At 49.5% G+C, this 13,801-nt stretch overlaps 3 protein-coding genes across 9 annotated transcripts; 2 read left to right on the forward strand and 1 right to left on the reverse strand.

Annotated features, from left to right (window-relative positions):
• The first annotated feature begins 1,452 nt into the window (after positions 1 to 1,452).
• On the forward strand, positions 1,453 to 7,856 carry Slc37a4 (solute carrier family 37 member 4). Of its 4 annotated transcripts, none has more exons than XM_035443606.1 (9): positions 1,453 to 1,593; positions 2,879 to 3,218; positions 3,917 to 4,149; positions 4,467 to 4,710; positions 5,303 to 5,461; positions 5,666 to 5,751; positions 6,244 to 6,357; positions 6,903 to 7,041; positions 7,163 to 7,329. In XM_035443606.1, exons 2-9 carry the CDS (start codon positions 3,071 to 3,073, stop codon positions 7,327 to 7,329), a joined length of 1,290 nt encoding a protein of 429 aa, XP_035299497.1. In that variant the 5' UTR covers positions 1,453 to 1,593; positions 2,879 to 3,070. The 4 variants fall into 4 exon arrangements, with proteins under 4 accessions (XP_035299497.1, XP_027267740.1, XP_035299498.1 ...); XM_027411939.2 differs by lacking the exon at positions 1,453 to 1,593 and adding an exon at positions 1,669 to 2,069; XM_035443607.1 differs by lacking the exon at positions 1,453 to 1,593 and having other exon boundaries at positions 3,071 to 3,218; positions 7,163 to 7,856.
• Positions 7,857 to 8,405: 549 nt separating this feature from the next.
• Trappc4 (trafficking protein particle complex 4) lies at positions 8,406 to 11,613 on the reverse strand. Of its 4 annotated transcripts, XM_027411944.2 has the most exons (5): positions 11,253 to 11,613; positions 10,948 to 11,122; positions 9,719 to 9,822; positions 8,970 to 9,096; positions 8,406 to 8,742 (listed from the first exon to the last, which is right to left on the reverse strand). In XM_027411944.2, the coding sequence occupies exons 1-5, from the start codon at positions 11,425 to 11,427 to the stop codon at positions 8,664 to 8,666; spliced, it is 660 nt and encodes a 219-aa protein (XP_027267745.1). In that variant the 5' UTR covers positions 11,428 to 11,613; the 3' UTR covers positions 8,406 to 8,663. The 4 variants fall into 4 exon arrangements, with proteins under 4 accessions (XP_027267745.1, XP_027267748.1, XP_027267746.1 ...); XM_027411947.2 differs by lacking the exon at positions 9,719 to 9,822 and having other exon boundaries at positions 11,411 to 11,613; XM_027411945.2 differs by lacking the exon at positions 9,719 to 9,822 and having other exon boundaries at positions 11,253 to 11,393.
• Positions 11,614 to 11,727: 114 nt separating this feature from the next.
• Positions 11,728 to 13,784, forward strand: Rps25 (ribosomal protein S25). The gene is made up of 5 exons (XM_027411948.2): positions 11,728 to 11,888; positions 12,121 to 12,216; positions 12,886 to 13,069; positions 13,552 to 13,650; positions 13,738 to 13,784. Exons 1-4 carry the CDS (start codon positions 11,886 to 11,888, stop codon positions 13,644 to 13,646), a joined length of 378 nt encoding a protein of 125 aa, XP_027267749.1. The 5' UTR covers positions 11,728 to 11,885; the 3' UTR covers positions 13,647 to 13,650; positions 13,738 to 13,784.
• Positions 13,785 to 13,801: the final 17 nt, after the last annotated feature.

The raw sequence follows: 13,801 nt of genomic DNA on the forward strand, positions 1-13,801 counted from the left end.
CGAGTGCTGGGATTAAAGGCATGTGCCACCAACACCCAGCTCAGTTGATATTTGTTGAATTAAAGAAGTTCGGCACCCACCAGAACTAGTGGGAGCTCACAATGTACTGTCATCTAAGAAACCTGCATGGGACTTTTTGTTTTTATAAATTTACTTAAGTTTTATTTTATGTGCATTGGTATCAGTGCCCTGGAACTAGAATTACAGACAGTTGTGACTTGCCATGTGGGTACTGGGAATTGAACCCAGGTCCTCTGCAAGAGCAGTCAGTGCTCTTAACTGATGAGCCATCTCTCCAGCCCTCAGCATGGGACTTAACTAGGCCCTCTGAATGTGGGTGACAGTTACATGGCTTGATATGTTGTGGGGGCTCCTGGCAGTGGGACCAGGACTTATCCTGAGTGCATGAACTGGCTTTTTGGAGCCCATTCCCTATGGTGGGATACCTTGGTCAACCTTAATACAGGGCGGGGGGGGGGGGATCTTGGTCCTGCCTCAGCTTTGTATGCCAGACTCCCCAAAGAAGGCCTTACCCCCTCTGAAGAGTGGACTGGGGTGGGAAAGAGGAATGGGGAACTGGGGTTAGTATGTAAAATAAAAAAAATTTAAATAAAAATAATACAAAAATGTTCAGCACCAGTAGAATCCCATTTTATCTCCTCTAACTCTCTGGCTTTCACTATTCTAAAAGATCTTTGCTCTCCAATCTGGAGTACTTAAAAATCTCCAGTCTTTTTCCGGTGTGATAGTGTGATAAGAGGAAATTCCAAGATGTCCTAAATTCAACTATAAAGGCAGAAAGGAAGAGAAGAGGAGAGATGAGTTAGTGGGCTCTTGTTTGCATTAGACAGGATCTCACTACACATATCTGACTGACCTCGAACTCACTATGTAGATGAGGCTGGCCTCTTTTTGTTTGTTTGTTTGTTTGGGTTTTTGTTTGATTTTTTGGTTTATTGAGACATGGTTTCTCTGTGTAACAGCTCTGGCTGCTCTGGAACTCGCTCTGTAGACTAGGCTGGCCTCAAACTCAGAGATCCACCTGCCTCTGCTTACCAAGGCCTGGGATTAAAGGTGTGTGCCACCAACGCCCAGCGGAAATTCTTAATTTAAAAAATTAAGTCCTGGGTTGGTAGCACAGGCTCTCACCCCGCCCCCCATAAACATATACATACCCATTAAAAAGATTTTAAAAGAACCCAGTTTCGTCAGGATTCTGTCTTTTAAGAACTAGGGCTATATTGTTTTGACTCTTTTCCCATTAGCCTGATCACGACGTAAAATTCCAAATTGTGCTGAAGACTGCATTTGTTTCTTAGAGAGAATGCCAAGCTCCTACAAACAGGGATTATTTCTGAATGTGTACGGTAAACGGAGACACTCTATAGAAACTGGACATGTGCTGCTGAGCCTATAAGCGTCGCTGTCCTTACGCAGGGGGCAGCAGCGTGACAGGCAGGATGACGCCTTCATCCCAGGGCCGACAGCAGTCAGCCGCCAGGCGGAGCCGAGGCCCTCCCACCTCTGTGCGTGCGTGCGCACCAGCCTTCTCGAGCCCCGCCCCCGCCCTAGTGGGGTTAAGTCTCCGGCCAGGTAGGGGTGGCATGCGAGCGAGGGCGGGGCCGGAGGGCAAGTCTGGGGCCTTGGGGCTCCCCTGACTTCCGACTGCGGAGGAGGCTGTCCCTGTGACCGCCCTTCCGGGATGGCGACAGTTCCCCAGGCCAGGGACAGCGCTAGATCAGACGCCGCGCCCTCGTGGCTGCAGAGCTCTGTTACCGCGGCTCGCCGCTCTCCTGCTCCTGTTCCCAGGACCTGCAGTTCCCAGCCCGGAGTCGGGTGTCCCAGGTGGCTTGAGGACACAGGGTGCTGGGCAAGTGCCGATCGGCGCTGCCCGCCGGTCCTGACAGGCCGAGCCAGGGCCACCAAAGCGAGGGACCTCCTGAGGCTACGTGCGGCTCCCTCGCGCCCAATCCTTCTGCTCCAGCGGCCTCGCAGACGAGCGGAAAGCCGCGGTGACATGCTGCGGTGCCCACACCCCCGCGGGACCGAAGCCTGACTAATGTCGCAGGGTAATAGGGACCCAGAGGCAGCTCCGAGGGCTCTCACCCAGACCTGAGTTCTTAGTTCGCCTTCTATATGTCACTGTGGAGTGAACTGAGGGATTCGCCCTCGCTAAAATTCTGCAACTACTGGAGCTAGTTAGCTCCCTTTATTCACTGATGTGCTTTGCACATTTCAGTGACTGAGGCCAGCCGAAGTGGGAAATTCCAGAAATAAACCATTAATAGGCTTTAGGAAACTTTTATTGTGGTGCATTGTTGTAATTGTTTTATTAATTTCTTACCAGGCCTAATTTATATATTTAAGCTTTATCATTGTAAGGGAATTGCATGCATTGTTCACTATGACCACCATGAGGAGGTCATGGAATGTTTCCCACGATTAAGGGCATAACTATTAGGAAAGTTATACTCCATTGTGTGCTAAGCATTGGGGTCAGTCAGCTCTAGAAGGCTCAGAAGTGGGGGTTTTAGTGTACTGATTGAAAGAGACTGAGCATAAAACCATGACTGATCATAAAAACCTTTCATGATGCCTGGCAACTCAGAACCCTCATTGAACCTGAGTCAGAAAGTTGACTAAGGGAGTAGGGCAATACTGAGCTCAGCTCCTTTCATCCTACCCCTGCCTCCCATGGGCTCATGCAGACAAAAGTAATTAGGCTGAGCCTTTAATCACTGCTGGTTTCACAGGCAAGAAAGCATGGAAAAGGAGGGAAAGACAGAAATCCTGGGGACAGGCATGCCTCCCTCTGGGACCCCCTTCCCCCTCCCCCAGTTTGGCTTTCAGTAATCTACTGTTTTCTTGTCTCCCTCAGGACACTGGGTTCCCTAGTTGCTGCCTCAGGCTTAATGATTGTCCAGAAGGCAGCTATAAAGAGCCTGGGTGGAGGAGGGAGCAGAAAAACCCAGCTCAGCAGATCTGGGCACTACTAGCTGCAAGCAGGAGCAGTCAAGAGGCTGTGGTCAGAAGCATTGTGACCTGGCCTGCAGGGCCTGCTTTTTCTGCCATGGCAGCCCAAGGATATGGCTATTATCGCACCGTCATCTTTGCAGCTATGTTTGGGGGCTACAGTCTGTACTACTTCAACCGCAAAACCTTCTCCTTTGTCATGCCATCCTTAGTGGAAGAGATTGCTCTGGACAAGGATGATTTGGGTGAGCCTTGGGTAGGGTGGTGGGCTGTGGCACAGATGCACTGTTTGGAGCGGGGTGTGTATAAGCATGAAGTATGCATGTAGAGTCAGTCGAGTGTGTACCGAGTGCAGAGGCTGAACTCCATGTGTATGGACGTGTGTGAAGGACTGAGGCTAGCTGCTTATCTGGTGTGTATGTCTGTGACCCACATGTACCAGAGAGGGGATGGGGGGGCTCCGAGCATGGTTTTCACACCTGTGGGTGCATACTGTACCTGCAGAAAGGTAGCACCCATGATTTGATGTGGCCTGCCATGCTACTGCCAGGAAGAATAAGATCTTTAACTAGAGCCCTTCCCTCCACATTCAGACATGGTGGGGCAACAGAACTTCTTGAGGCCTTTGGTTTGACATTCAGAGTGGGGTGAGAAATGCAAATTCCAGGCAGGAAAACATCACCCTTCTAGTTTGGACAGCTGCAGATAGAATTATCTGAGAGGCTGAGAAGTCCCAGGTCAGCTGGGGCCTACGACACACGGCTCAACAGGCAGGAAAGTGTTGAATCTGCAGCACAGGTCCTCTGTTCCTCCAGGAAGAAACCTGTCTCACCCTGCCAAGCACCTGCACACACCTGACCCCTTGCCTTCCTCCACCCCTCCTATGCCTCTGCCCTGTCCCTAACCCCTCAGGTGTCCTGCTCCCTGCTCCCCTTCGCTGCAGGGCTCATCACCAGCAGCCAGTCGGCAGCCTATGCCATCAGCAAGTTTGTGAGTGGGGTGCTATCTGATCAGATGAGTGCTCGCTGGCTCTTCTCCTCTGGGCTGCTCCTGGTTGGCCTGGTCAACGTAGTCTTCTCTTGGAGCTCCACAGTACCAGTCTTTGCTGCTCTCTGGTTTCTCAATGGCCTGGCACAGGGGCTGGGCTGGCCCCCTTGTGGGAAGATCCTGAGGAAGGTGAGTGCATCGACCAGCCTGTCTGGAGTGGCAGAGGGTTCATAATGAGCACCCCCCTCTTACACGCCCCCTCTACCCCTAACCCATATCAGGTTTCTTAGGAGGTCTCTGCCAGCTCCTGCTGCTTGTCAGGATATTTTGGGAGACAGAGAGTGGTGGGATCGGGTGGCAGATGAGGGAATTGGCTCTGCCAAGTAGAAGCACTCTTTCCCTCATCCCTGTAATGTGAGTCTCTAGGTCTGCCTCACTTGAGCTTTTCCCTCAATGTGGACTGTAAGCCAAGCCAAGGCCCTATTCTGCCCCCTTCCATCTCACAGTGGTTTGAGCCATCCCAGTTTGGCACTTGGTGGGCTGTGTTGTCCACCAGCATGAACCTGGCTGGAGGTCTGGGACCTATTTTGGCAACAATCCTTGCCCAGAGCTACAGCTGGCGAAGCACACTGGCCCTGTCTGGGGCACTGTGTGTGGCTGTCTCCTTCCTCTGCCTGCTACTCATCCACAATGAACCTGCTGATGTTGGACTCCGAAATCTGGACCCCACCCCCTCCAAGGGCAAAAAGGGTGAGCCTCTACCAAGCTGACTCCCAAGGCACCTTCATTCACCCTGTACTTGGCACAATTTTGTCAGGACTAGCCTAAACCTTGCACTGTGCTTGCCAATGTATGTAGGCGAAGGAATGGCAATGGAGGTTACGTGGGGAAGTAAAATTCTATTCTTGAAAGTCAGAGCCAGCACATCCTGGGCCTTCTCGGACAGCACAGACCTCTTTATTCTGAATAACACCTAAGTTTAAGTGGTTTGGGTGCTTTCTTCTATATGTACCAGTCCTCAGTCTCTCATTTGCTGAGGCTTTTGCAGCAAGGTAGAGGAGAGGAGAGCAGGGATTTAAGGGGTTACCCTTCACATCAATCCTGGTTGTGCCCATAGACTCTGGCCTTGCTGAGGCTTTTGCAGCAAGGTAGAGGAGAGGAGAGCAGGGATTTAAGGGGTTACCCTTCACATCAATCCTGGTTGTGCCCATAGACTCTGGCCTTGCGGCTGGTTAATGAATGGTGGTGGCGGTGGTGGTGGTGGTGGTGGTGGTGGTGTTCTGGTGGAGGCAGGCCATCAGAAGCAGAGCCCAAATCCTACTTGGCCTCTTCCTACCTCCAGATTCATCAAAGGAAGAGAGCACCCTACAGGATCTGCTGCTGTCCCCCTATCTATGGGTGCTCTCCACTGGCTACCTTGTAGTCTTTGGAGTAAAGACCTGCTGTACAGACTGGGGCCAGTTCTTCCTTATCCAGGAAAGAGGGCAGTCCGCCCTTGTGGGTAAGATGAGTGTTTGGACAGGGAAGGGTGTGAAAAACAGGAGCCAATGCATATGGGATATCCAGGCTCTGCTTGACTCCTCCCCTGAGGCTGGGCACCCTTGGAGGTGGCTCTCTGTATCTTGGGATAAGCCACTGTGGGAGATCCTCAGTGGGGAAACATCTTCTCATTCTTTTCCCCTCCTCCCCACAATTCTCCATGCAGGTAGTTCCTACATGAGTGCTCTGGAGGTTGGCGGCCTTGTGGGCAGCATTGCAGCTGGCTATCTGTCTGACAGGGCCATGGCAAAGGTGAGTCAGCAGGAAGGACTGTTAAGGAAGAGAGGCCCTTTGCGTCTTCCTTGCATGGCTGGGCTACCCAACAGAGAGATGGGAGTCCTGGCCTGGGCTGCTTGGCACAGAAGTTACATGAGACAGGAATGATTCCAGGCTTCTCTTATCTGCTTGAGATGTGGAGAAAAGACTGGTGGGAAAAGTTTTAACTGATGGCAAAGAGAACCAGAATTTCTCAATAGACTTCTTTTGTACCCCAAGACAACTAGGGGTGGACTGGGTGCAGCTACCTAGCACGTGTCCCATGCCTGCCCCAAGGTGGAGGAAGGGATGTTGTGGAATTTGGCCTCAGATCACCGAGTAGCTCTCAGGGCCTCCCAGAGCTGTCTAGGGCCAAGAACTGTGATAGGTTGCCAAAGGCCTGTCAGCAATAGCCCTGCTGTGTCAGAGTCCAGGGGTGGGGATGTTTTGCTTTGCTTGGAAGGCTGATGTGTCTGGCACTATCCCTAGGCAGGGCTGTCTGTGTATGGAAACCCTCGTCATGGCCTGTTGCTGTTCATGATGGCTGGCATGGCAGCATCCATGTTCCTCTTCCGGGTAACAGTGACTAGTGACTCACCCAAGGTAAGTATAAAGAGCCTGACAGCCTGCAAGGTACAAGGAGAGAAAGTAGGACACTCTCCCCTGGCCAGCTCCTTTTCCTTTTAGTCTGTTTATACCTTACTTTCTCTCTGGTACTTTGTGTCCCCTCCACTCTGGGCCTGGTTTTCTTCTTTTTCTTCTGCTCTCTAGGATGTTGCTTTCTGGACTCCTGCTCTCCATCCTCTGGCTGAGCTCACAGGCTTTACGGAGCATGAGGTGCCTTAAAGATATCTGTGGTTTTCCTCCTGGTCTGTCTCACTTTTGTTTCACCCGTCTTGCACCTAACCAACCAAGCTTGTACAAATTCTGAAACAGCCAGCATCCAACTCAGAGGGATGACTCTTATCTCCCCTGCCCCTGTCCACCTAAGCCATTGCGGCTGGCTCACTGTCATTGTATCATCAGCTGTACAGGGTGTGGGGGTGAGGGTGGCTACTGACTATAGCTTGACTAAAGGCTAGGCACTTTTTTCTCCTTAGGCAACTGTGGGCACTAATTCTCAATGCTACCTCTCCCTGCCTTTGCAGATCTGGATCCTGGTGTTGGGAGCTGTGTTTGGTTTTTCTTCTTATGGTCCCATTGCCTTGTTTGGAGTCATAGCCAATGAGAGTGCACCTCCCAACTTGTGTGGCACCTCTCATGCTATTGTGGGACTCATGGCAAATGGTAAGCAGTACTTTCTGGTACAGCTGCCTCCTGGAACTGCTTTGCTCAGGCCTGCTAGAGGCAGAACTGCCTACCTGCTTTAGCCTCACATGTGGCTCAAGGTTTTCTCTCTCCTCAACAGTGGGCGGATTTCTGGCTGGGTTACCCTTCAGCACCATCGCCAAACACTATAGCTGGAGCACAGCCTTCTGGGTGGCAGAAGTGATATGTATAGCCAGCACACTTGTCTTCTTCTTGCTTCGAAATATCCGCACCAAGATGGGCCGAGTACCCAAGAAGGCAGAGTGAAGAGAGTACTCACTATGGAGCATCCCCAACCTCAGCCTCCCCGGCAGGGCATAAAAAAGGAGAAGCTGCTCTGGTTAGCATAGACCCTTTGCCATTCTGTGTCTACAATGTCTCCTTGGACCTCCATGGTGCTGCAAGTTATCAGTGGCTAATGAGGTCCCAATTCCCCATCCTATGCTCTATTTAAATGTTTGTTTTTAGACTCCATCAGCTTCAATTTCTACCTTCTAACAGACAGACAACTCCTGTATTCAGGGTGTCTCCTGTACCCTTCTTCCTTTCCTAGGTCCTGTCCTGTCCCCATCTCCTAGTGAGATGAACCTGTCTCTGCAGCTGCAGAACATTAATGCCTGTGGTTTGTTGTACCCCAAGGCTTCTTAGCAGGCAGCAGAGTTATTGTCAATACCTCAGTCCCCAAGGGAAGAGAGGAAGCCACCATTTTCATCAAAACCCTGGGACAAAAGGGGGGAATATAGCAGGCAAGCCGACTTGTTATAGATTAATAAAACTAGATTTGATACTAAACAGTCAGTGGCTCATCCTTTCAAAGGGAGACATAAACTAGAAACAGCTTTCCTTGGGAAAGTATTCTTCTCAAAAGGAAAGATTTTCTCTGGAGTAAGACAGAAGTATAAATGGAGACTTTTAAGTATAGCTCAACATTCAGCTGAACACTATACTTTTGGGTTGCAGGCAGGTTAAATAACTTGATGAAGGAAGTCAAAAGCCTGGATCCAAATTCAGGCCACCAGTAACTGGCGTGAGGACTCTGAAGCACAGGTGTTGTAATTTGCTGAATTTTTGTACATCCTAGGGTTAGAGTGCATATTGAGATAAAACTTAATAAAACTTAGCTTGTTACTAAGTGCTAATAAGTGCTCCATCATCCACCACCACACCTCAGGCTCCTAGGAAATCAGCAGTTCTGGGACTGCACCTAGGGCTCAAGAGTCAAACTCACATCAATTTGTCTTGTTTTCTACTAGAAGGTAGTAGATCACCTTTGCAGAACACCCTTACCATTTCTGCCTTCCCCTCCCATGTCTTTCTCCCAAACCACAAGTTAGGACAGCAAACACCAGAACAAAGGAATGTTTATTACAGCATTGCTAAGCCAGCTTCCTCCATAAATAAATCTGTACAGAGCAGGGCATAGGACTGTGATATATACAGAAGGGCAGAGAACATGGCATTCTAGTCCAGGATCCATCCCCATGACCAGGCACAGTGTTCTCCCATTTTCAAGTACATTAACAGGGCTACTGCAATAGGATCCTCACTGGAATAGAAACAGCAAAGCCCTTCTGCAGCATGTCTCAGACTCCTGGTTCAGCCTATGACCCAGGTCCAAAAGTGCCAGCCTTCTCTGCCACCTCTAGAGCTAGCTTCAGGTTTTGGTCAAACAGCTCGCATCTAGGCCAGACCCAGAAGACAAAAAAAATTATGAGGTAAGACTCCAGCCACAAAGACTAGAGGGAGAATCAGTAGAAACTATTGGAAGAACATGAAGCACAAAGAAACCATGTGTTCTCAAGATAAATAGAACTGGTGACTGTTGTTCTTACCTAAAGGCAACATTGATCGCACTTTAAGTGACTCAGGAGACAGCTTTGATAGAATCTAGGGAACAGGCTACCTACCTGATAGGCATTTCCAAGGAGTAGAATGGATTCTTGAGGGCAAAGTCTGAGTAAATCTCATAAATTTTTCGGAGAAGAGAATCTATTCCAGCTTGCCTAGGATCTGCCAGGACCACAAACTTGATCCCTGGAGAAAGGCCAGGAACAGTTAAGTTACCCAAGAACAGAAAATGCAGCAAATATCATCCTGTATTTATTTTTGCAGCCCTTTCAATTTTGTAAAGTACTACCATAAGCCCATTTTCCATTTGTCTCTATTGCCACATCAAACAGCTAACAGGAGGCTAGAGATGAAGTGAATGCACTGTCACCAGGTGACTGAGTGACCAGACTTGGGGGTCTAACTGCCATTTTTAGTCTTGGAATCGCTCAGCAGAAACAGGACAAGCAGAAGACAAAACTCTGGCAGTTCAGTTATCTGCATCAAGGAGTGAAGCAATGACAAGCAGGATCCAAAGGCCATGTCTATTTGGCTTTCAAACTTTATTTGGAACAACACACATTCCAGAATGTGTGAAACCTAATATGGAATGTATCCAAACCAAGGATAACCAGGGTTGAGCACACTGGGTGACGTAAACAAAAATCAGCCTCTGATTAAATACTGGCTTTGGATAATGGATGTGTTTGTACAAATGTCCCTGGAAAACCTGACACCATTCCTGTCCTTGTTTACCATAGCTTTCTCTGGTCAATCCCTTGGTCCCATCTGCCCCATCTATCCCTATGACCTCTCTGTAGGGACATACCTGTCAGTGTTTGGAAGCAGTGCAGTTTAAATGTGTCTGTTTCCAGCATCTCAATGCCTGAACTTCCCTGTTCCGGAGACAGCTGGGAACCAATGGCAAAGAGCCTGTATGCAAGGGAGGTAAAGTTGGAAATGTACCAGGTGGTCTAAGGGAAAAGTGTTCCTCAAACTTTTCCAATCAAGTATCTAATCTTCTGAGGAGTTCACTTCACAGCCTGGGTCAGGAGAAAATTCTATGAACTACCTAGCAGGAGTATCAAAAGTTTCTTTTACATTTGTGTGCCTTCTTACACACTGTACACTCTATACTTTGCTATGAAACACTGTTCCCCTAAGACTTATCTGATCTTTATTTTATTTATGGTCTCAAGTCTGGCCACTCAGTCACCTGGTGACAGTGAAGTCACTTCATCTCTAAACCTTCTCTGCAGGCTGCTTTATGTAGCAATAGCCACAAAATAAAAAGGAGCTTATGGTCGTTTGTGTGTGTGTGTGTGTGTCTGTCTGTCTGTCTGTCTGTCTGTCTATATGTGTGTGTACCACATGTGTGCCTGATACCCATGGAAGCTAAAAGAAGGCATCAAATCCCTTGGAACTGGAGTTAACAGTTGTAAGCCACTTGTGAATGATGATTCTCTGCAAGACCAACAAGCACTGAGTCATCTCTCCGTGAAAAATAAGAAACATTTTACACTAAAAATGCTATATAAAGTCAACATGCTAGGGAACACGTGCATACCCTCCGAGTTCATGGCTATGCCTATGTCAACACACCTCACACCACATGGAGTCACAGGAAGACTTTTAACATGTATTTAATTTATTCAATTACCTAGCCGGGCAGGGGTGGCCCGTGCCTTTATTTTCCACACGTCAGAGGCAGAAACAAGTGCATCTCTGTGAGTTGGAGGCCATCCTGGTCTACAGAGCAAGTTCTAGGGCAGCCAGGGCTACACAGAGAAACCTTGTCTCGAAAAATCAATAAAGAAATAATTCAATTACTTCTGTTAAAGATTAAAGAAACTAGGGCTAAGAGGAAGAGAGGAGCTGAGTTAGACAAGATTAAACTACCTCAACCTGGATATATTCTACCAGTTATTTCTTCATGACACCAGAACTCAGCCACTTGAGAAGTACAAACTGATTGTCAGTACTCAGAAAACAATTTAGCCATCCTAGTGGTAGGTTCTGGGGAGTAAAAGTTTAAGGGGGGGCGGGGAAGGGACTTACGAGTGGAACATGGAAGCCAGCATGAGCTTCTCGTTAGAGGTAAGGCGGGGCCGGCCGAATCGAATGGACACCGGGTAATTGGCAGAGTTACCCAGATACTCCAGCACTTCTTTCCCGTCGGCCGTGTACTTGCCATTCACATCCATGCCATTGATGGCCAGGACTGCGTGACCCACTACAGAAGAGAGCCTGAGCGTCAGAGAGGCTCGGGTCCACCCCACCTTTGACTCCGACTCCCGATCCTGCACCCTCCCTCCCTCCAGCCCACTTCCGCAGAGCCGGCCCCGCCCTCGAGCCCGGCCCACCCCGGATGCCGTCGCGCTGGCCGAAGGCCACCAGCACCCGCTCGTCGTGCAGTTTCAGCAGCAGGTCCAGCGGGTAACTGAAAGTCTTCTCGGCCTCAGCCCGTGGCGAGTAGCTGTCCCACTGGTAAATCAGGCCGCCGGCTTTGTTCACCACGTACACACTAAAGATCGCCATCTCTGCGCTGCCGCTGAGGCGCTGCGATCCGGCCTCTTTCCGACGTTCCAGCCCCGGAACTGCTGTCACGGCCCCGCCTATGCTCCTCCACCCCGCCCCGCCTGAAGCGCACGCGCAGACCAAACCCCCAAAATTCGAAGGAAAAAAAATCCTGGGAACGGGTTCACTGTTTCTCGGTGCCAGAGGAGAGCATTAGCGGCTGTGGGGCGAGCCGCAGCCCAGTCCAGCAGTTCACAGCCAGCGCCTAGGGGGCGTGGCTCGCAGGTCGGAAGCCACTCCTCCCATTCCGTCTCTCACAGGAGGGTGAGGCGGGGTTTGTTAAAGTGTGGCCCCACCTCTTGCCCCGGAAGTACTTCCTGGAGGCTGAGCTTTCTGGGATTGTTAGCGACCCGGCCTTCCTTTTTTTCCGACATCTTAGTGGAGGCTGCAGTGGTCGTCGCCACTCTCCGAGCTTCATCATGGTGAGGCTCGCCGGTGCTGAGCAGCGGGGTTCAGAGGGCCGAGCGGTGCTGGGGGACGGTGAAGGCAGCGCTGCCCGGAGCGCTTCGTGATCCCCGGGGCTGCGTCTCAGTGCTGCCGCGGGCACTGTCGTCCATGTGCTCCGGCCGCGCCGCCATGGGTGGGTGAAATAGAGCAATCGGAGAGACGGGGGCCACCCTGTGACCATCCTGCACTCCCGCTTTCTTCCCACAGCCGCCTAAGGATGACAAGAAGAAGAAAGATGCCGGGAAGTCGGCAAAGAAAGATAAAGACCCAGTAAATAAGTCTGGAGGCAAGGCCAAAAAGAAGGTAGGGGATGGCCATTTGTAATAGAGGGAGATTCTGGGGGAGACCTTTCGTGAATCTGTGCTCTGATTTTTTTTTTCTTCAGATCGTTAATTTTAAAATCATAGTGTTGACTTTGTTCTGTCTCATTCTTTTTATTTCAAGAATATGGTGGTACCATAGTCCTTTAAAACAGTGGTTCTCCGCTTTCCTAGTGCTGCGACACTCTATTCACTACCGTTCATGTTACGGTAACCCCCAACCATAAGATTATTTCGTTATACCTCATAACTGTAGGTTTTGGTTGGTTGGTTTTTGAGGTTTTTTTGAGACAAGGTTTCTCTATGTTACACCCCTGGCTGGCCCGGAACTCACTCTGTAGACCAGCCTGGGCTCGAATTCACAGAGATCCGCCTCCCAAGTGATAGGATTAAAGGTGTACGCCACCACTGACCCGCATAACTTTGTAGGTATCTGATTTTCGACCCCTAGGTTGTCCACTGGGTTCAAGCCACAGCATTCTAACAGCTGCTGTCACATTTTCTGTTACCAGGCTCTAAAGCTGTGTCACGTAGTTTGATGTCCTTAATTTACCTGAGATGATAACTGGAGGGTTTTCCCAGACTTATGTTATTTGGGAAAGGATGGTTCTGCCAGAATTCCTGACTAGTGCTTACTTGTTCTTATGAGCAGAAGTGGTCCAAAGGCAAAGTTCGGGACAAGCTCAACAATCTAGTCCTGTTTGACAAAGCTACATACGACAAACTCTGTAAGGAAGTGCCCAATTATAAGCTTATTACTCCAGCTGTGGTCTCTGAGAGACTGAAGATTCGAGGTTCCTTGGCCAGGGCAGCCCTTCAGGAGCTACTTAGTAAAGGTAAGAGATAATGTCCTATGTTTTTGGTGAGTGGGTGTCCCCATTCCTCCAGACAGGGTTTCTCTGTGTAGTTATGGGGCCTATCCTGGCAGTCGCTCTGGAGACCAGGGCTGGCCTCGAACTCACAGAGATCCGGCTGTGAGTGGGTTTTTCGTTGTTTTTGTTCAAGATAAGTTTCTCTGTACAGCCTTGGCTGTTCTGGAACTCACTCTGTAGACCAGGCTGATCTTGAAATCAGGTTCATCTGCCTCCCAAGTGTTGGGATTACAGGCGTTCACCACCACCACCACCCTGCTGGGGGGTATCTAATTGTTAAGTAATTCTCTTTAAAAAAAAATCATATAGCCTTTGGGCTGGAGAGATGGCTCAAAACTGTTGCAGAGCATCATCGGCGGCCTTCTCAGACATCAGTCACACACATGTGCACATACATTCATGCAGGCAAGACCTTCAAACACAAAAACCTTGCCCTTTCTCCCTAGGGCTTATCAAGCTGGTTTCAAAGCACAGAGCCCAAGTAATTTACACCAGAAACACAAAGGGTGGAGATGCCCCAGCTGCTGGTGAAGATGCATAAACAGGTGAGAACCCAAAGGTCTCTTGGCTTTGAAATACTGTGTATTCCCTCTGAGAAATGATTCTGACTTTAATTGTCTCTCTCATTGCAGGTTCAATCAGCTGTGCATTTGGAAAAATAAAACTTTATTAAATCAGATGAATGGGTTCTTCTAT

The sequence above is a fragment of the Cricetulus griseus genome, chromosome 4 (genome assembly GCF_003668045.3).
Source record: "Cricetulus griseus strain 17A/GY chromosome 4, alternate assembly CriGri-PICRH-1.0, whole genome shotgun sequence".
In the NCBI taxonomy this organism is placed as follows: Eukaryota; Metazoa; Chordata; class Mammalia; order Rodentia; family Cricetidae; genus Cricetulus; species Cricetulus griseus.